Here is a 21,357-nt window from a genome sequence, read left to right as displayed (position 1 = left end):
TGTGTGTGTGTGTGTGTGTGTGTGTGTGTGGTGTCTCTTCAGAAGTCAGACTGAGATCCTACTCCTCCGTGGTCTAGTTGAACTACCCATTCTCAGTGGGATTGTGTTCCCCGGCCGGATCGTTGTCCTGGAGTCCGGGGTGGCTCACCCAGCCCCTGGGGTGCAGAGTCGAACAGCTCCATCAGATCGTCCATGCCCATCCCCAGGCCCGTCTTCCGAACACCCCTGGGTGGGTTTGAACTGGCAGCCTTTTGGCTAGTTGTTGAGCGTTCAATGGTTGTACCGCCGGGGGATTCCTGCCCACAGATGTAGGGGTTAGGACTCCAAATCCAAATGTTTGACAGGACACAACCCTTCCCACGCTGGGAGGGAAACCTGGCGAAGCCTCATCTCTTTGAAGGATGAGGTTCAAGCGTCTGGCATGATAGCTCCAGGGACAAAGGCCAGAGAGGAGGGGGTTTGGGGGGTTTATTTTGCTGAGGAACGGAGTTAGCTCTGAAGAGGGTGCCCGGAGGACTCCGTGTGCAGAGACCACGCACAGGTGATGCTGTGTGGAGATGCTGGAGAAAGAGTAGAGCTCGGGGGACACGTGAGACCCCAGTTGATCATTGCCGAGGGAGAAGGGCGAGCCACACAGTGACCTCAGGCTCAGAGGGGATGGCCCCTGGGGCCAGGGGAGCAGGTTTGTCTTCGGGAGGAAAAGAAGCGCATGCCAAATCGAACCCACAGGTGGCACATGGCCCTACTCCTACTGAGCCAGGAGCCTAGGTAGTCATGTGAGCAAGTTGCCCAATCCCTTTAGTGGGCCAGGAGTGCCTCATTTGCATATCCCCGCCCCACTTTTGTGAGTGCTGTAAGACCCAGCTAGAAAGGCCATGTGACAGTGATTCACTGCAGCACACTGGCAGCCCCGCTGACTGGCACTGAATCCTTTCTGATGGCCACACTTTTCTTCTGAGGGACGTTGGTCTGGGGGTGTTCCAAGTGCCAAACTGGGCTACTTGTCAGCTAGTCAAGCGCTTCTTCATGTGTGCCACCCAGACTCCCCTCCAAGCGCCCCAATGTGCCCTCAGATCCCAGCCCCATTTCCTTCCCTCCTAACGAGCACCCCTAGTTCCTCCTCTTCCCCCCACCCTAGCCTACAGTCCTTCTTGTCAGCTCTTCCAAGCCCCGCCCAAATCTCAGCTTCAGAGCCTCCTCAGGGCCTGTCCTGGCGGATCTGCCCACCTTGTTTGCCAGAGCACATCAGAGAGCGCAGGGGTTGTGGGGTGGGGGGCTCGAGTTTGTAGACAGCGGGGAGATGAGCTCTTCTGGCCTCTGGATAGGCGAGGGGGCCCCTGCAGATGGCGCCCAGATGTGGATGAACGCAGAGATGCTGCTTCCTAGGGTTCTCCTGTCCTGTCTGCCCACCCTCCTGGCCAGAGACCAGAAATGCTATCTGCAGAGACCTGAGCACCGTTCCTCCTCAGGGTGAATGCTCAGCCTTAGACACAGTGCTTTCTCCCAGCAGCCCCCGGGTGGGGTGGGGCCACGGGACATTTTGCAGTGAGGTCGAAGGCATGACTTGGCAACAAGTTAGCATTTCAGGCAAGTTGGGGAAGGGTGGACCCCTCACGGAAGGGGAGATTTTCTGGCTCTCGCTTTCTGGTCCTCGGGGATCCTGCTAACATCTCAAGTGATCCTGGGAGAAGGGAAGCCTGGGAGAATCAGCTTAGAAGATAATCTAGAGCAGGGGTCCTCAAACTTTTTAAACAGGGGGTCAGTTCACTGTCCCTCAGACCCGTTGGGGGGCCGGACTATAGTTTAAAAAAAAACTACGAACAAATTCCTATGCACACTGCACATATCTTATTTTGAAGTGAAAAAACAAACGGGGCAAAAACACCCGGCGGGGCTGATAAATGTCCTCAGCAGGCCGTATGTGGCCCACGGGCCGTAGTTTTGAGGACGCCTGATCTAGAGAGACATGGCCTAACAGTGAAGTGGACAGAAGTATGCAGGAAATGTTAGGCCCCTTCCCGCCCCTGTGCTCCCGTGGTCCTCCAGCGACTGGTATTTCTGTCTGAGTGGGACTTATCGCTTCGGCTTTAAGAGCTCCCGAAGGTTCTTAGACACGGTGAGCCAAGCCCTGATAGTAGCTAGGGGTGTTGGTCAGTGAGAGCAATGCCCGAGAAATGACGGAGGTATTCTTGGTTGGGGCTTGGAGCCCTCCTCTTGGCTCTATAGGGGTGACGTCACCCCATGTGACCAGAGTCTTAGAAAAAACAAATCAGAACACTTTCTCACTCAGGAAGCTCTGTGTGTGTTGGAGGGGGGGTGTAGAGGTGTGTGTGTGTGTGTGTTGTTTTATCTGCTTAGGACCCTCGCTCTCCGTATAAGGCTATTATAACAAACGGCTAGCTTATAAGGAAGCCGCGTGGTCTGGCTCAAGCCCACCAGCCACTCCACAGAACACGGACGAGGCTCTGTGGCTGTGTGAGGTCCAGCCTTGGAAACCCCACGTAGGTTCTCTCTGAGTCGGAGTTGACTCGATGACATTGGGGGTTTGGTTTGAGGTGGTTTCCAAGAGCAGTAATCTATCATTCCACGTTTCTGGCGAGACTAACTCACTGTCCTGAGTCAATTCCAACTCATAGTGAGCCTACAGGGCAGAATAGGACTGCCCTGTGGGTTGCTGAAACTGTAACTCTTGGCGGGAGTAGAAAACCTCCACTTTTTTTGAAGCACCAGCAACGGGTTTCAAACTGCTGGCCTTGTGGTTAGCAGCCCAACTTGTAACCCACTAGGCCACCAAGCCTCCTTCTTTATAGAATGTGTTATCTATAGCTCTGAATTGTACACATTTGAACTGACAATAAGATTTATCCCATGAAGATATTGTTTTAAAGTACTTACATATTGTGAATTTGCATGGGATTTTTATTTAGTTATTTTTAATGCCCTGGAGGCTAGTCATATGAAGTCGGGGTGTTGACAGGCCCGTGCTCTCTCAAAGGATTCTGGGAGAAGATACGTTCTCGTCTGTCTGGGCTACTGAGAGCCTAGGGCAATCCTGGGTATGCCACTGCAGCATCCCTCTGCTATCACATGGCTGTCTTCTCCTCTCTCGTCCAGCGGTTCTCAGCCTTCCTAATGCCATGACCCTTTAATGCAGTTCCTCATGTTGTAGTGACCCTGTATGTGGGCGTATCTGCATGTGGGCGGACCCGCCTGGAGATAGAGGAGCCGTGTCTCGGTTCCTACGACCATTGGAAATGGTCTTAGGCAACCCCTGTGAAAGGGTCATTTGACCCCCAAAGGGGTGACGACATCCAGGTTGAGAACGGCTGCTCTAGTCCCTTCTTTGACAGGAACCGCCCTGCTCCAGTATCATTCCATGCCAGCTGATCATACTTTTCAGTACTTCTTTGGCTCCCCAGGAACTCACCATTTCACCGCCCCCCAAGGCGGCCCTTCCTTCCTCGAGCCCTGCCCCCGTCCATGGAGGGGGGTGACTAGGTGCTCCGAGTCCTGCTGACTGTGACATGCCCTCCTGGTTGTCAGGTTCCAAGTTCCAGGGCCTGCTCACCCATCTCTGTTTCCATGCAGACTGGCCCGCCCGTGCCTCCCATGAACAGAGTCGATACAGAGGTGTCCCTTGCAGATGGAGACCTGGTCCCCCAAGGCCACCCTCGCCGCTGTCTGTCTGGGGTGGAGTCTCGAGGACAGAGGGAAGAAGAGGAGAAAGAGGCCACAGAGGAGGAGGATGGCCTCCCTGCTGTGAATCTCCGAAGGTCCAAGGCTTTTCGTGCCCATGGTTACCACTGTGACCCATTCAAACGACACAGCTGGGGGCCCGGTGGGGAGGTCCAGGGCCCACTGAGCAGGTAAGCCCCCAGGAGACCTCTTGTTTCTCCTTCTCTGTCTTCTACCTCTTACACACACACCCTTGTTTCCCTCGGGAGACAGCCACCTTGGAAGAATGACAGGAGAGGTGGAAACCTATCTTGGGGCTTTGGTGAGGGGGTGGGGTGGGCTCCTCCTCTCAAAATGTGGCTCCCCCCAGCAGTCTTAGTACCTTCTCATGGTCTGGTCTTGGGCTGGCTAGGGGGCAGCATGAGTTGGAGAAGGAGAAGGAGGAGGAGGAGAAAACGTGCAGTTGGGAGGAGTATGGGGCAGTTGGATCTTACCGTCCGCCTCCCCTGGCCCCCTCAGATGGAACCCAGGGTCGCCAGGATCATAGGGCCCGATCTCCTCATTCCACAGAAGGGGAAACTGAGAGGTTGTGCTGAAGTGGCCCTAGGGTCAGGCCTCCTGCCCTGAGCCATCCCCAGATTCCTGACAAGCTGGTGGCTCCAGGCTAATTCGTAAGACAGCCCTGCCATAGGGGAACCGCTCACTCATTGCTCAGTGGGCTGCACAAGCTGGAGGGGCTAGGGGGCGGGCCCGGCTCTTCCCCCCTCCCCTGGAAAATCCCTGACCACTTCCCTAAAGGCAGAGGAAGTCACAAAGAGAAGCCCCAGGGTCAATGTGATGAGTTCAGTGTAAGGGGCCCTGGTCGAGGCCTGCTAGCCACTGAAGGGCACTGCCCATCTGCTCTGGCAAAGGTCCTCTGGACAAGTCCCCTTGGCTCTGGTGAGTGAACCCACCCTCCCTAGCTCCTGGGCAGGGCTGCTGCACTAGGCGAAGGGGAGGACCCTGGGCTTGCCCCTGGGTTGGCATATGTGAGAGCTGGGATGAGCCGGACTGCCCGGCACTTTCTTCGGAGCAGCTGGGTGAAAGATGAAATGCCCCTGGAGACCCTGTATGTGCTGCCCGCTGCGCCCCTGGGCCTCCCGGGCATGACCTCCACAGGCTCTTGAGCACAGCGGCAGGGAGTCCTGGGAGCACTGCTTAGCTGGGCTGTTCCGCACCACAAGTCAGGCAGAGAATAAACATCCAGCGCCCCTCGCCTCCAACACCCGCTTTATTCTGGAGGCCACTGCTGCGCCCTGACCAGCAGGGGCCACCCTTGCCCATGGCCCGCTCCGCAGCTCTGCCAAAGCGGAGCCTCAAAGGAAAAGCCAGGGAAGGTCTGGGCTGCACCTATGCCAACAGGAAGGGCCGGGCTGGGGGCAAGCAACAGGGGAAGGCCAAGGCGGTGCTCTTGGTGCCCCTCACTGGCCGCCGGACACAGAGGGCATTGGTGGCCATGTGTGTTTCAGGAGGAAGCTTCAAGCAGCGGGATGCCCACGGCCCCAGGAGGCCCCCTCACTGCAGAGCCAAGAGGAACTGGACACCTTCCTGGGACAGCAGCATCAGGGCAGCCAGCCCTCCCTCGTGGTATGGACTGCCAAATCCCCACGGAGGCCCGGCCTCGCTGCCTCCTCCCTCCCGCCCCCTGGCCTGTCCAGCCGCCACTCTGTGCCTCCTCTGTTCGGCCAGCTGCCGGCTGGGCTGTCTGTGCTGGCTTCGCCACTGGGACTCCATCTCCCTGAATCTGAACCTGTGTCTGTGGCCCTCTGTCTGCTGCCCTGGGGCTGTGTGCTCTGCCCAGCACTCTTGGTCTCATGCCCCTGCCTCTGCCTCTGAGACTCCCTTTCTGTGCCTGTGCTGATGTGGGGTGCCTCTGTGCCTCCCTCTTATTAAAAGGCCCCTGTTCCCCTAGTTTTTACAACTACCTCTTTCTGTGGACCTCCACATGTCTCAGATTTGGAGCTAGACTTTGTATTTGTGGGAGGAAACCACAACCTATGATTCACTGAAAGACAATAATTCGCTAACAAAGTCGTCAGGATTAGAGACTGAGGCGGGCAGAGTGCGTGCCCAGTCTGGTGGCTTAAGGAACGTAACTGGGGGCTGGGCATGATCTCAAACTGAATTGGCAAGGCCACTGAGGAGTCACGAGGTCCGATAGCTGAGGGTCTCCATCACTGGAGCCAGGGGACTAAAGGCTATCTTCTGGCAGCTCATCCTTTAACTGGACAAGGGTGCCAAGCATGGCCTCGCTGAGTGGCTGTCGTTTCGGCTGAGAGAAGAGGAAGGTGCCGGTGAGGGAAGCCATTTCCCTCCTTCCCTCCTTATTCCTAGCTGCGTCTCCAGAGGTCTGCCCCGAGCACGTTTCAGTGGGAAGGAGGACAGAACTGGGATTTCGGTGTCAAACTCACCTCTGGATCCTTCGTCTACCAGCCAGGCAACTGCTTTCATCTTTCCGGAAGTCAGAATACTAAAATAGACCGTTAAGACTACCGTGATATAATCGGCCGTGGTGCTGGTGCTGTGTGGTAGCTTCTGACTCATGTTGTTGTTGTTGAAGTTGTTAGGTGCCCGGGAGTCATTCTGACTCACAGTGACCCTGTGGACAACAGGACAGAGACCGCCCCGTCTTGCGCCAGCCTCACCGTTATTCCTATGCTTGAGCCCCCCCTGGCAGCCGCTGTGTCCATCCATCTGACGGCGGCCTTCCTCTTTTTCTGCTGCCTCTCTGTGAGGGGAGACCAGCCCCCCACACTGTCATGGGTTCGTAGGCGCAACTGTACGGTTATGCTATGTAAAGATCATAGTAAAGTCATAGAGAATCAAAGAGATAGGAGAGAGTGAAATAAAGGAGTCAGACGCATTTCAGAGTAACATGCTCACCTAGGTCCTTCTTGGTGGCCCACGTGGAGGTGAGGGAGGACAGGGCAGGAGAGAGAGCAATTCATTCCTAACCAAGGCTTATATATCTTTGGGGGCGTGCAAGCCCCTGATTACAGGTAACGACCTATGTCACAGGAAGGGGTTTACCATGGGCAATAGAGCAATGGGAGGGGGACGATCTAAGGGTGCGCACGCTATAGGAAGAGGAGGGATTAAGGGTACACAAGTGACAAGATGGGCAGATCCTAGATTCATGGTAGCGGCCTAATCTTGATTGTCGTTGAGCCGGAAACATGATTTATTCTAAGCTTTCCAGGGAAAGCAATTCACTGTCCCTAACAGTGTGGAGTGAGCCCCACCTATGGTGGAACAGACAGTAGAGTCTGCTTGCTCTGGCTGGCTGGTGCCTTCAGGGAGATAACTTGACAATCATTTACCATTTGTTGTCTGACATATACATGGGGGAGAAAAGCTGGGGAAAGTCTTTTTATATCCCACACCTCTCTGCCTTGCCGAGCATGATGTCCTCCTCCAGGGACTGGTCTCCCCAATCCCATGTCCAAAGTATACAACGTCCCGGCTTCTAAAGAGCCTTCTGTCTGCACATCTTCCAAGGCAGACGTGTTTGTTCTCTTGGCAATCCAGGGTACTTTCAATATTTTTCTGGGGCACCATAATTCAAATGTATCGATTTTTCTCCGTCTTCTTTAGTCAACATCAAACCTTCACATACATGTGAGGCAAGTGAAAATACCAGGGCCTGGGGCAGGCACACATTGTCCTCAAAGTTACATCCTGGCTTTTCAACACTCTAAAGAGGTCATGTGCAACGGATTTACCCAGGAACATTGTGTTGTTGGATTTCTCGATGGCTGCTTCCAAGAGCATTGATTGTGGACCCAAGCAAGTTGAAATCCTCGACCACCTCCATCTTTTCTCCGCTATCATGGTCAGACCTATTGGTCCAGTGGTGAGGATTTGGGTTTTCTTTACCTAAATGGTAATCCACGTTGAAAGCTACAATCCTTGATCTTCACCAGCAAGTGCTTCAAGTCCCCCTCACTTGCAGCTAGCACGGTGGTGTCTTCTGTGCATGACAGGCTGTTAGCAAGCCTTCCTCTGATCCCGATGCCAAGTTCCTCTGCATATAATTCAGCTTCTCTGATGATTTGCTCAGCGTAGAGACTAAGTACGGTGAGAGGATGCAGCCCTGACACACACCTTTCCTGATCTTAAACCACGCGGTGTTCCCTTGTTCTGTTCTCACAACGGCCTCTTGATCCAGGGACAGTTCCACAGGAGCACACATTTAAATGTTCTGAATCGCTATTCTTCTCAAGGTCACTTAGGGTTGTCATGATCCACACAGTGGACGATCTTTGCATAATCAATAAGACACAAGTAAACATCTGTCTGGGATTCTTTGCCTTCAGCCATGATCCATCTGATGTCAGCAATGATATCTTTTGTTCCACGTCCTCTTCTGAATACTGGTCTGTTTTGTGTTTTTTTTGGCAGCTTCCTGCCAATATAGTAGAACAACTGTTGTTGAATGATCTTCAGCAAAATTTTACTTGCAAGTAATAACAATGATATTGTTCTGTAATTTGTGAATTCTGTTGGATCACCTTTCTTTGGAATGGGCAACATATGGATTATTTTTCTAGTCAGTTGGTCAGGTACTACCTTCAAAATTTCTCGGCATAGAGGAGTGAGCGCTTCCAACGCTTCATCAGTCTGTTGAAATATTCCAGTGGGTGTGCCGTCAATTCCTGGAGCCTTGTTTTTGGCTATTGCCGTCAGCGTACCTGGACTTCTTCCTTCAGTACCACTGGTTCTTGGTCACATACTACCTCCTGAAATGATTGAATGTCTACTAGTTCTTTTAGGTACAGTGACTCTATTTTTCTCCATCTTCTTTTGATGCTTCCTGCATTGTTAATATGTCTCCCATAGAATTTTTTAATATTACAACTTGAGGTTTGGAATTTCCTTCCGTTCTTTCAGTTTAAGATATGCTGCATGTGTACTTTTGGGGGTTTCTAACTCCTGGTCTTTGAATATTTCATAGTAATACTATGCTTTCTGACTCATAGTGACGCTCTATGACAGAAAGAACTGCCCCATGGGGCTTCCTAGGCGGTAATCTTTACAGGAGCAGAAACCACTGCGTCTTTTCTCCAGTGGAGCGGAAGGTGGTTTTCAACCACTGACTTGTCCGTTAGCAGCTCAGCCCTTAATCGTTGCACCACTAACGCAGACCCACGGCCATCGAGTTGGTTCTGACTCGCAGTGACCCCCTGTAGGGTCTCCAAGACGAGCTATTTGTGGGAGCAGATAGCCTAGTCCTTGTGCCTCGAAGCCGCTGGTGGATTTGGATCACAGAGCTTGTAGTTAGGGGGTCATCCCACAACACCACGAGGGCTTCTGTTGCAACACTAAGATTCCTTTAAAACTGTATATGTATGCACATACATGCAGTCAGCTCTCAGGATTGGTTCTAGGACACCCCCCACCCCTAAACACCCCCACAGATCCCAATAGGATGCTGAGGTCCCTGTATAAACTGGTGTAGTATTTCCACATAGCTTATGCACACCGTCTTGTTTAAACCATTCATAGACTACTTGTAGTAACCGGTATAATAGCAATGCTACAGAAATGCACTCTAGGCTCCCTCTGAGCCTGTGAGGGATTCCTTTGACAACTTCATTACTTTTGTATCCCCCTCTAATATTTATGATGGTCAGTACGCAGATGTGAAGCCCATAGACACCGTGGGCTGGCTGACTGTGCGTGGGGGTGTGGATTTATGCAATTACAAATTACACCATTTGTCATGAAGACCTCACAGTCATCCTAACGCCTTCCCTCTTCCCCTCTCCCACCCCCAGACTGCCCTGGAGGCCAGATAAGAAAGACTGGAGCTAGGACCCTGGGGGAAGCCACCTTTGAAATCTGCAATGACATAATTATGAATAGCACACAATTGACCCGTGAACTCGTGATGACTAGATGGAAAGAGAACAGTGGGGTAAGGTGTCCGGCACAGAGGCTGGCCCCAGGATGAGCGAGAAAGATAACTGTTTCTCCCTCCCTTTGCTCTTTCCTTCTCTTTCTGTGAAACCATCCTCTGGGGAGCTCTGACAGATAGCATAGCATTCCCTAGTTGAATCCTATCAAGCAGTATTGGACCAATGCTACTACAGCCAGTTTCAGAACATTCCCCTCCTCCTTCACCTCCTTGCCATCAGCCCCCTTCTTAAGACTCTTCTCGCCCCTTCTTGTAGCTTTCTCTTTTCCTCCCCAGTCCCCCTTCTTGGTATTATATGTTGTCTTTTTACTTCTCCCTCGTGTTTCTCGTCTATGCCTTTCTGCTCAGATTCCTCTACTCCCTTCGTTCAACCTTTAATCTGCCTCTTACTTTTCTCTCTGTCTCTAGATTAGTGGGGTTTGGTTATTTGGAGTTTTTTTTCCTTTGTGCATAAGCAAATGGGAGCCAGCATTCTACAAAGTTCCAAGACCCAAAGTCTGAGACTCGTTAGGCTAGCCCAGGGATTGCGGAGTGGTGTCCCGGAGCCAGGGCGAGCTCCAAAACGTGTTTTGTTTGGCTGGTACGGTGCTTGCATGCTTTACAAATCCCATGGCCTTAAATGGAACCTGTGCTCTCCAGTTCACCAGAACTGCCGAAACTTCCTGTTGTGTTTTCCTCCTTGCCTTTTTAGTACAGCGTTTACAAATGAATGCCCAGTCCATCCACCACCCATCTCAAAACTGGACCATCTCAACAAACAGCAATACATTTGTGTTGACTTAGGCGTCCCTCTCTTCTGCTCTTCGTCTCCAGGGTAACTACTGTCTTGGATTTTGTTGATCGATGCTTTACCTTGATGAAAACAAATGTTTTTCACATAGTTATTACCTCCACCGTGGCCATCAGGTCACTGCCAACACACAGTGCCCCTGTAGTGTTTCCACGATGACAAGTCTCTCAGGAGGAGACTGCCTCACCTTTCCCTCCGAGTTAGCAGCCCAGTGCCCAACCCTCAGTGCCATCAGGACTTGTGGATCACAGAAGAAGGAGGTGGTGCCGGGACTGGAGAGAGGCTTGTTAGCCTGTGGCTCGCAGACAACCCAACTTCGCTTGCTGAAAGTGGGAAAGCACTTGCTGCTGAAGATCAAGGATTGCAGCCTCCGGTACGGATGACAACTCAATGAAGCAAGCAATAACCTTCAGAATGAGACCAATCAGGAATAGCAAGCTAACTGGAGAGAAAATGGAAGTTATCAAGGATTTCATCTTGCTTGCATCCACAATCAGTGCACACGGGAGCGGTAGTCAAGAGCTCAAACAACGCAGTGCGTTGGGTGAATCTGCTGCACAAGGGCTCTCTAAACGTTTGAAAAGCAAGGATGTGACACTGAGGACTAAGGTATGCCTGACCCACGCTCTGGTGTATTCAGTCACCTTACAGCAGTGGTTCGCAACCTTCCTCATGCTGCGACCCTTTCATACAGCTCCTCATGTGGTGGTGACCCCCAACCATCACATTATTTCCGTTGCTCTTTCATCACTGTCATTTCCCTACTGCTATGAATCGGGCGACCCCTGTGAAAGGGTCGTTCGACCTCCAAATGGGTCATGACCCACAGGTGGAGAACTGCTGCCTTACAGGCGTGTGAAAGTGGGACATTGACTAAGGAAGAGTGAGGAAAACCCGATGCATGTGCAATATGGCGCCACTAGAGAATATTGAAAGTCCCACGGACTGCTAGAAGAACAAACAGGTCTGTCTCGCAGGCGACACAGCCATAGCGCTCCTTAGAACAAGGAGAGTGAGACTTCATCTCACGTGCTCTGAGATGACCAGCCCCTGGACCAGGACATCTTGCTTGGTAAAGTGGGAGGGCAGCAAAAAAGAGCAAGGCCCTCAACAGCACAGATGGACACGTTGTCTGCAACAATGGGCTCAAACCTAAGCACACTCGGGATGGCACCGGACCGGGCAGGGTTGGTTTTTTTTGCGACCCGTCGGGGTGCTAGAGGTCAGAACCAAATTGAAAGCGCCTCACGACAACACAACAAGAGTCATTTATTATTTTAGTAGGTTTCTGAGTTTTAAAACAATGATGTCTTAACTACAAAATTTTCTACAACTTGCATTTCACTCAAGATAGCTTCTTGGTGTTTAATCCAGGTCTTGCAAATAATTCCAGTCCATTCACCTTCATTCCATTGTCGAGCATTAGAGTGGTTTCTGTTCTTCCAGATAAGGAGGAGTGTGATGAACATTTTTCTGCAAGTCTTCTGGCGCACATTTGCAAGCGTTTCCTAAGGCGTCTGTCTGAGAGTGGAACTGCGGTGTCTTAGATACTCCGTTTTATAAGATAATACCAAACTAGTTTCTGCCTCCTTCAACAGTATGTAAGAGTTTCTTGGGGTCTGCGGCCATCGGACTGTGCTACTTTCGAGTGTGTGGTTTTCCTCTGAAGGCTTTTCTCACAGATGGAGTGGAGCACCTTCATGCGTGCGCTCGGCGTTTTGCTCTGAGTTGCTTTCTACTCGACTGACCGTCTGTTCCCCTCTTTTGTGAAAGTCCTATTGTCTGCTGTTCCTTTCTCTGTTGGGTCATTTATTCATTTTATTGTTGAGAGATGTGTTCTTTCTATATTAGGAAGGCAATTCCTTTGCAATGGGGAAAAGACGGGGCTCTCTCCTCCCATAAGCAGTAACGGTCTCCGAGACTCGCAGGGGCAGTTCTACCCTGTCCTGTAGGGTCACTGTGAGTCAGCAGCCACCCAATGGCAGTGCGTGAGTGAAGCCCTTGTAGTGTGTTTGCTTAGCTTTTCCCTCTCCTATGGTATCTTGGAGGTGCCCTGGTGGCACAGTGGTTAAGCGCTGGGCTGTTAACTGCAAGGGCGTCGGTTACAAATCCGAGGGAGAAAGATGAGGCTTGCTACTCCCGTAAAGAGTTAAAGTCTGGGGAAGTCACGGGGCAGTTCCACTCTGTCCTATGGGGTCACTGTGAGTCAGCACTGACTTGATGGCGGTGAGTTTGTTATTTTATGGTTGCACACGGTGATGCATAGGGTCACGAACTGCGAGGCCGACCGTGTGTCCACAGCAGCTGCTCTGCATGGAGGAAGGCGAGTGACGCCTTCTACTCCAGTAGAGTTTCAGTCTTGGAAACTTGTAGGGGCAGCTCTACCCGGTCCTATAAGGTCGCTATGAGTTGGAAGGAACTGAAGACAGTGAGTTTGGGTTTTGGGGTAATGGTATCTTTAAAGAAAATTAATTTCTTAATTTTAAACAAATTAGCATATATATTGAAGTATAACAAATGTGCAAAAAATGCATAAATCCTGTAAGCTTTTGATTGGGTTGCATGTAAATATTAATGTATGGAAAGCTGGTATTGTTATAGTACTGAGTCTTTTCCTACATGACAGTAGTACATCTTTCCATCGGTTTGATCTTTTTTATCGTTTAGCCTATTCAAGTCTTGTGGATATTTGTTCGGCTTACTCTGAGACATTATAGATTTGTTTATTTGTTTGTGTTTTCTTAGCTTCTCTGGTGGGTATCTTATTTTGGTTATAATCTGAATTTCTCTGTGGAAAAATGATTTTGAACTTTTAATGTTTATAGATCATCTAAATAGCTACTTTTAAAAAATCATTTTATAGGGGGCTGGTACAACTCTTATCACGATCCACACATCCATCCATTGTTCTGAGTTGATTTCCAGCTAAATGTCTACTTTTATAAAGTGTCTGGTTTAGTCTTATACCTTAATTTCTAAAAATTACTTGCCTTTTATTTATTGGTTATAAAAGTTCTCTCTTTGTTTCTGGATAAGAATGTTTTGTCAGAAATACCGATTGTGAATTTTATCTCCTGGCCCATGACTTGAGTTTTTACTTTGTTAACATAGATAGATAGATAGATAGATAGATAGATAGATAGATAGATAGATAGATAGATAGATAGATAAATGATAGATAGATTTTAGAGACTAGGCTGACTTATCCCATGGAGACTGGGAGCATCCCTGACACATTGCCCCTCAGTCACCCTTCAGGTCTGAAACTATATTCACCAGCCCCTCAATTTTCAGCCAAAGACAGGTCTGTAAGGGGAATAATAAAGCTAAGGAGGTAAGAATCCTTAGGAGAACCAGCCATTGGGATCAAGAGGGAAGCATGTACCCGAGGGTTCAGAGAGGAGCCAGGTTGGACACACAGGGAGGAGGGAGGAGTGTTAATGCTGCATTTAGGGGATTGCCTGAGCGAGATGAAGCCAAATATGTATGAATTACTGAATATAAACCAATCTGCTCTGTAAACCACCCAACTCACAATGAAAAATGTTGACTTTAACAAGTGATTTATTATTATTAATCATTTCGTTGGGGGGCTCTTACAAATCTTATGACAGCACATCATTCAATTGCATTAAGCACACTTGTACATGTGTTGTCTTCAACATTTCCAAAGCATTTTCTTTCTACTTGAGCCCTTGGCATCAGCTCCTTTTTTCCCTCCAAAACGTGCTTTTTTAACTTGACCAATGGTTTCCATGGGTGAAGGAGAAAGAGTTGCTGCTTCAGGGGTCTTAAGTTTATGTTAACGGCGGGATAATTTGGAAGAGGGTATCAGCAATGGTTGTAAGACACGAAGAGTATAAGCCATGACACTGAATGACGCATGTAGACGTTGTGGAACTGGAGATGGTGTGTGCCCTTTGCCACATCAGAAACAAATAGGGACGTGAAGCACGGTGAGCACAAGGAAAGGAGAGGCTCCCGAATCGCGTGCAGTGGGAGTTGTGTAGCTCTTCCTGACCTGACTGAATTACTGAATTGTATGACATGTGGATGAAGTGCTAATAGAACTGTTTTAAAAAGAATGTTTTTTTTAAAGGGGCATTTGATTAGTAGTTTAAACTGTTGAATTAAAAATTAATGATCTGAAATATAAATCCCCACCTTATTCACCATTAAAAATTTTTTAAAAGATGAGCCAAATTTCTTACTTAGATGAAATCCAATTTACCAATATTTTAATGATTCGGGATTTTGGTCATGTTTAATAAAGCTTCTCTCCCATATTTTTTTCTAGAAGCTTTAAGTGGCACAGTAGTTTACATGTTAGGCTGTTAACCTCAAAGGTCATTAGTTCAGAACCACCAGCTGCTCCGTGGGAGACAGATGAGGCTTGCTACTCCCAGAAAGATTTAGTCTTGGAAACCCACAGGGGCAGTCTACCCTGTCCACTGAGCCGGGATTGACTTCATGAAGTGATGCTCCATCATCATTGACTGAAAAGACCTTACTTTCCCTGATGAATTGCCATCATGCCTTTGTTGGAAATCAAGTGGGGCCATACTTGTGTGAGTCTGTTTCTAGTCTCTCTCTCTGCTCCTCTGATTTATCTGTCTGTTCTTCTGTCCATACCACATCATCGTAATTCCCATAGCTTTATCGTACGTCTTTAAAAGCTAGTTGTGTAAGTTCCCCACGTTTATCATTTTTCTTCAAGGTTATATTGGCTAATCCAGGTTCTTTGCATTTCCATGTGAATTTTAGAATCAGTGTTTTAATTTCTAAGAAACAAAAAAATCCTGCTGGGTTTGAATTGAAATTCAATTGAATGTAAAGATTAATTCTGGACAAGCTAAAAATGTACTTAATTTATTTTGTTCAATAAAACTGTGGTTTCTTTTACATGAATAATCTTTTTAAAGGAAACCAAACTAAAACAAAAAACACCTCTAATAGTCCTTTCCTGGCAAAAAGGATCTGGAATCTTAAAGATTTTTTTTTTTTTTTTGGCTTTGGGAAGTATTTCATATCCTTTTTAAAAATTCCATCCCTGTAATATCCTACTTGGGGTGGGGAAATATTAACTTAATACAAATTACCATTTTTAACAATATCAAGTTTTCTATCTATGAAAATATCTCTCCCTCTCATTAGTTGCTCCATCATCTGGGGGAAAAAAGCTTTTAATATTACTATTTTCCATACAGGTTCTGTCAATCTTTATTAGACTTATCTCTAAGTATTTGTCAGCCAAAACAAGGCCTGGGGCCAGCTGTGGAATAGAGCCTCCATTGCTCATACACAAGGGCCGGGTGACAATGAAGAAAATTAGCACAAGTCCACGAGAGTCCAAATGCTGCCTTGAGTATCTCCCCCGTGAACTTGGAGAACCTCTTCAGAACAGATCTGACAAACTGAACACCGGTGACCCAGACCTCCTGAGCGGTGAGAGGACAGCAAGAGCATCGGACACCCCAGGACTCAAGCAGAGAGTGTTTAGGAAATGATGACAACAACATGGGTACAGCTATGCTGATACATCGATGTATGGAATGTTGTAAGAGCTAGAAGAGCCCCTGATAAAATGACTGAAAAACAGAAAGCACACCAGACACGAAGAAAGCAAACAGTCATTCAAAAGAAAGAAAAGACCAACGTGGATGTCAGGAGAGACGGTGAAGCTTTCTCTTGAATGTAGACTAGCTAAAGCACGTGGGAGCAATGGAATAAAAGACCTGAACAGAAAGTTTCAAAGGGCAGCTCTAAGAGACAAAATGGAGTATTTCAGTGAAAGGTGCAAAGACCTGGAGTTAGGAAGCCAAAGTGGAAGAGCGCATCCAGCGTGTCTTAAGCTGAAAGAAACGAAGGAACACTTCAAGCCTGGAGTTGCAGCACTGAAGGATTCCAAAGGCAAAATATTGAATAAAGCAGGAGACACCAAATGAAGATGGAATACACTGAATCAAAAGAATCAATCAACACCCAACCATTTCAAGAGGAAGCATTTGATCGTGACGCAATGGCAAGGAAAAATTCCAAGATGCACTGAAGCCATTAACCAAAAACAAGGCTCCAGAAATGGATGGAATACCAATCAAAATGTTTCTACCAGCGGATGAAGCTCCGGAGACATTCCTCCATGCTGAGAAATTTGGAAGGCAGCTACCTAGTCAACTAATAGCAAACTGACATTTTGTGCCCCTTCCAAAGGGAGGTGCTCCAACAGAACATGTGGAAATTACTGAACAATGTCATTAAGATTGCATGGAAGTAAAATTTTGCTAAAGGTAATTTTTAAAGTGGTTGCATCGGTACATTGATAGGGAGCTGCCAGAAATTCACACCAGATTCTGTAGCATGAGGGATATCATTGCTGATGTCAGATGGATCTGGTTAAGAGCAGAGAAAGGTGTTTACTTGTGTTTCGCTGACTGTGCAACAACATTCATTTGTATGGATCATAACCAACTGTGAACAGCCTTGAGAAGAATGGAAATTCGAGAACACTTTGTTGTGCTTAGGTAGAACCTGGACATGGACCAAGAGGCGGTCGTTTGAACATGACGTGGGACCACTGTGCTTTCAAGACAGGAAAGGTGTGCGCCAGGGTTGGGTGCTTTCTCAGACTTATTCTATCTGTATGCTGAGAAACTAATCTGAGCAGATGAACTATATGCAGAATTCAGCATCCGGATTGGAGGATGACACAAATGTGCTTGCTCAAAGCACGGATGACTTGAATCACTTATTGATGAAAATCAAAGTAAAAAAAAAAAATCACAGCCTGCATTCTTCAACATGGATTACAACTCAGTGTCAAGAAACACATTCATCACAACCTGACCCATGAGCAGCATCATGATAAAGAGAACAAAATGAAGGTGTCAAGGATTTAATTTGGCTTGGATCAGTCCATGTTCATGGAAGCAACAACCAAGCAATCAGTGAGTGCATCGCATTGGACAAAGCTGCTGCTGAAGAGCAAAGGTGTGGCCTTGAAGACTCAGTTGTACCCGACCCACGCCGTCACATTCCCAATCACTTCCTGTGCAGAAGGAAGACTGAAGAATTGATCATTGATGCATTTGAAGGATGGTATTGGCAAAGAACACTGTGAGGATCATGGACTATCAGAAGACCACACCTGTCTTGGAGTCAGGACAGCTAGGATGCTTCTTGGAGGTGAGGATGGCGAGACTTGATCTCATATACTTTGGCGTGTCATCAGGAGAGACGGTTCCCGGAAGGATACAAACAAGGAAGGCCCTGGAGGAGGGGGATTGACACAGTGGATGCAACACTGGGCTCAGACAGACTTGAGGATGGCACAGGAGAGGGTAAAGTTTCTTTCTGTTGATACCTAGGCTTTAGTATCCGTTGTTGTGAGTTGGAACCAGCTAGATGCCTAACAATATCATTCATACAGGCTTTGCCACACTTTACTAGTTTTGCCAATCTTTATTAGATTTATTCCTGGGTAGTATTTTGTGGGTTTTGTTGCTATTCCAAATGCTTCCTTATTCTAAATTACATTGTGCCATTGTTTTGGGTTTATAGAAACAGAATCTAATTAATCCTCCTATACCAATCTTGAAGTTATTCATCCTGCTAAACTTTTTTAAAAAAATTTCTAATCATTTATTACCTGTGAATATTTTAGGGCTTTTGAAAGTAGACCGTCACATTATCTAAATGACAATTTTGTTGTTTTTCCCTGATCTTCATTTCTTTTTCTTGTATTACTGGGCTGGCTAGGACTCCAGTAGGAGACTAGAAAAAAATATGGTGATGACAGACATCCTTATCTTGTTTCTGATTTAGAGGAGGTACTTTTTATGTTTTAATTATTGAGCTCGATTTTCCAGCTATAGTTGTGTTGTTATTTCCCCCCCTACCCCCAACTTTTTCCTGTGAACTAGTGAAGGTTTGCAGAGCAGGTCATCAGTCTCACTTTCAACAGACTGGGTGAACATCTAAATCGATGCTCTCTATGTTGTCTCTTTGGTTTCTCATATCCGTTGCAATGGCTATAGAACTCAGACAAAATTCATGATTAAAATGTTTATTAAAGAAGTTGTAATGCCAGTGAGAAATGCTTAGGGTTTATCTGGACATGTTATAAATAAATGCCCAAAGGGACATATTACTCTGCTATAAGCCTCAACCTGGATTAAAAGTCAAATTTAAAAAAAAAGTCTCAACCTAAAGGTCTATGCTCCATGGGTCAGCAAACCCAACTCCTGAATTAAGTGCTCTCAGGTACCCCACGCCAGTAAACCTCAGCCTGAAGGCACCCAGCTCCACTTCCGGGGTCAGCAAGCCCAGCTTCCCCAATTAAGTGCTTCAAGGCACACCACTCCACAAGCCAGCTTCCTGCACAAAAGCACACCGCTTTACTTGCTCTGTGGGCGGGGGAGTCCACCCCTGCACTCTGTTCCATGCTCTGCCTGCTGCTTCCGCTGCTCCTCCTAGGTCAGCGGTTCTCAACCTTCCTCATGCCACGACCCTTTCATACAGTTCCTCAGGTTGTGGTGACCCCCCAACCCTAAAATTATTTCCGTTGCTACTTCATCACTGTCATTTTGCTACTGTTATGAATCATAATGTAGATATCTGATATGCAGGGTGTATTTTCATTGTTACAAGTTGACCATAATGAAACAATTAAAGAATAGCAATTAAAAACAATATGTAATTAGATATTGTGAAATACTTGTGTTTTCCGATGGACTTAGGTGAAAGGGTCGTTCAACCCCAGGTTGAGAACCGCTCTCCTAGGATGTTATACTGTCCACTGGATCCAGGAGGTTCATTGCACAGGGATCCTGGGTCTGGAGGACGGACGTGCTCCGCTCTTGGCTCTGGCTGGTAATGAAATCCCTCCTCTTATTTCACAGAGGGCTCCTTTTAGACACAGCAGGATGGTATTCCCGAGAATCCCGCCACCATTACTCACAGGTGAATCTCATCAGGATCTTCCTGCCTCCTTACCAGACCCATGTAGGAAGATGTCGCTTAGTGGGAGTTGGAGGCCTGCTAGAGGAGTCACATTAAATAACTCACTGCCCGGCACAGACCACACACATCTGTGCTCCAACTCACCCGCCACAATCTCTTCAGTGCTTCCTTCTTCCACGCTGCCTTGTGCCCTAGCGCGCTGTACTTTGCCCTTGGGTAAATGATGCCCTTTGGCTCTTAAATGGTTGATTATTCTAACACTTGGGGCGGTCCATTCTAGCCCTGAAGGGTAACTGAAGGTCCTGGTCTGGGGGTTCCACCAGTCTCTGTCAACCAGTAAACCCCGCCTCTATTTGTCTCCCACTCTACAGGACTTTCCTTTGTGACCCTTTGCATTTTGTAGTGGCTACTAGGAGATGGGCACCGTCTCGTTTTTTCTGATCTCTGGCTGATGCAGACTGATGTTTGCCTGGTACATTAGTTCATTGGACTAATTATTTCCATATGGCTTTCCATGGGTGGCTACACGTGTTTTAAAGATATGCTTTATCAGGTTAAGGAAGAGCCCTTCTGGTTCTAGTTTCCACGGCTCGGGTTTTACGAGGAGTGAGCACTGGATTATTATCCTGTGCTTTTTGGCATTTATTGAGATACTCTTATTTTTTCCACCCTGAAACTCTTGAGGTGAATTTCATATAAAGATTCCCCCTCACCCCACCCCACCCTGCCTCAGGTGAAACCACTCTTGTATTCTTAGGACAAATGCAAGTTTATCATGCTGGGTGATCTTGTTAATACGCTGCTGGATTTCACATGTGACACTGATCTTGCCCCATAACAAACTACTCTCAAACTTACCCCCTACCTGCAAGTCACTTGGACTCCCAGGGACTCCGAGGCTGTAAATCCTCTAGGAGCAGATGCTTGCCTCTTTCTCCCAAGGAGCAGTGGGTGGTTTTACCTAACACTCACCAGGGTCCTATCCCCCCAAAACGAGTGGCTTCAAACAGCCATTTGACTACTTTGGGGGTGGGAAGGGGCCTACAATTCTATGGGTAAGTAATTTGGGTTGGGCTCAGTGGAGTGGAGCCTTGGGACCCATTGAGCTGCTAATTGCAAGGTCAGTATTTGGAAACCACTAGCCACTCTTCTGGAAAAAGACCAGGCTTACTCCTGTAAAATACAAATTAAAACGTCTCGGAAACCCACAGGGACGGTTCCACACAGTCCTCCAGGGTCACTGAGTCAGAATCGAGTTGATGGCAGTGTGAGAGTTTTCAGTGGAGTGGAGCAGTGCTTCTGCTGGTTTCACCTGGACTCACACAGCTGAAGTTGTCCGGGGACTTGAGCAAGGCTACACGGTCAAGGATAGCCTGACTCATAGGCTTGTCAGTTGGCAGGTTGTTAGGTGGGATACCTTGGAGCTTATTCACATGACCTTCACAGAAGGCTAGCTTTCACTGGTTCACATAGCAATAGCATTCCAAGAAGGTGAGAGTGAACGTTTCTAGGCTTCCTTGAAGTCACGGCTCAGAAAACCCTTCTGCCCCTTCCACTGCATCTGCTTATCACAATCAGTCTCAAGGCCACTCCAGATCCGAAGAGTGGAGAAATACTTTTCTTCCTTAATGAAGAGTTGCAAATAATGTGTGGCATTTTAAATCAACGATAGCCTTGGGGGCACTGTCAGGTAACCGTTGAACTGCTGACCACAAGGTCAGGAGTTCAAGTCCCAAATGTCCCACCGGAGAAAGGTGAGGCTCTCTGCTCCCATAAAGATTTACAGTTTGGCATCTGGGGTCTTGAAGGCTTGAAGATAAACAAGTGGCCATCTAGCTGAGAAGCAACAAAGCCCACATGGAAGAAGCACACTACTAGTGTGTGTGATCATAGGTGTCTATAGGAGCAGGTATCAGTTATCAAAGACCTAGAACAAAAAATCATATGGATGTTGTTTTAGTCTGGGTACTTTGGAGAA

General features: G+C 47.9%; 1 protein-coding gene across 1 annotated transcript in view; it reads left to right on the top strand.

Moving 5' to 3' along the window:
- The window catches only part of ARHGEF2 (Rho/Rac guanine nucleotide exchange factor 2), a 63,489-nt gene that overhangs the window by 6,512 nt on the left and 35,620 nt on the right, over positions 1-21,357 (top strand). Inside the window, exons 2-3 of the mRNA XM_045298409.1 lie at positions 3,589-3,866; positions 5,184-5,301. Coding sequence (XP_045154344.1) covers positions 3,610-3,866; positions 5,184-5,301 — 375 coding nt within the window. The 5' untranslated portion in view covers positions 3,589-3,609. The remainder of the gene's footprint in view (positions 1-3,588; positions 3,867-5,183; positions 5,302-21,357) is intronic.

This window comes from Echinops telfairi, unplaced genomic scaffold (assembly GCF_000313985.2).
Source record: "Echinops telfairi isolate 266 unplaced genomic scaffold, ASM31398v2 ScPeMD7_7425;HRSCAF=8463, whole genome shotgun sequence".
Lineage (NCBI taxonomy): Eukaryota > Metazoa > Chordata > Mammalia > Afrosoricida > Tenrecidae > Echinops > Echinops telfairi.
The sequence above is the reverse complement of the archived record's forward strand: the minus strand, read 5'-3'. Positions and strand labels throughout refer to the sequence as shown.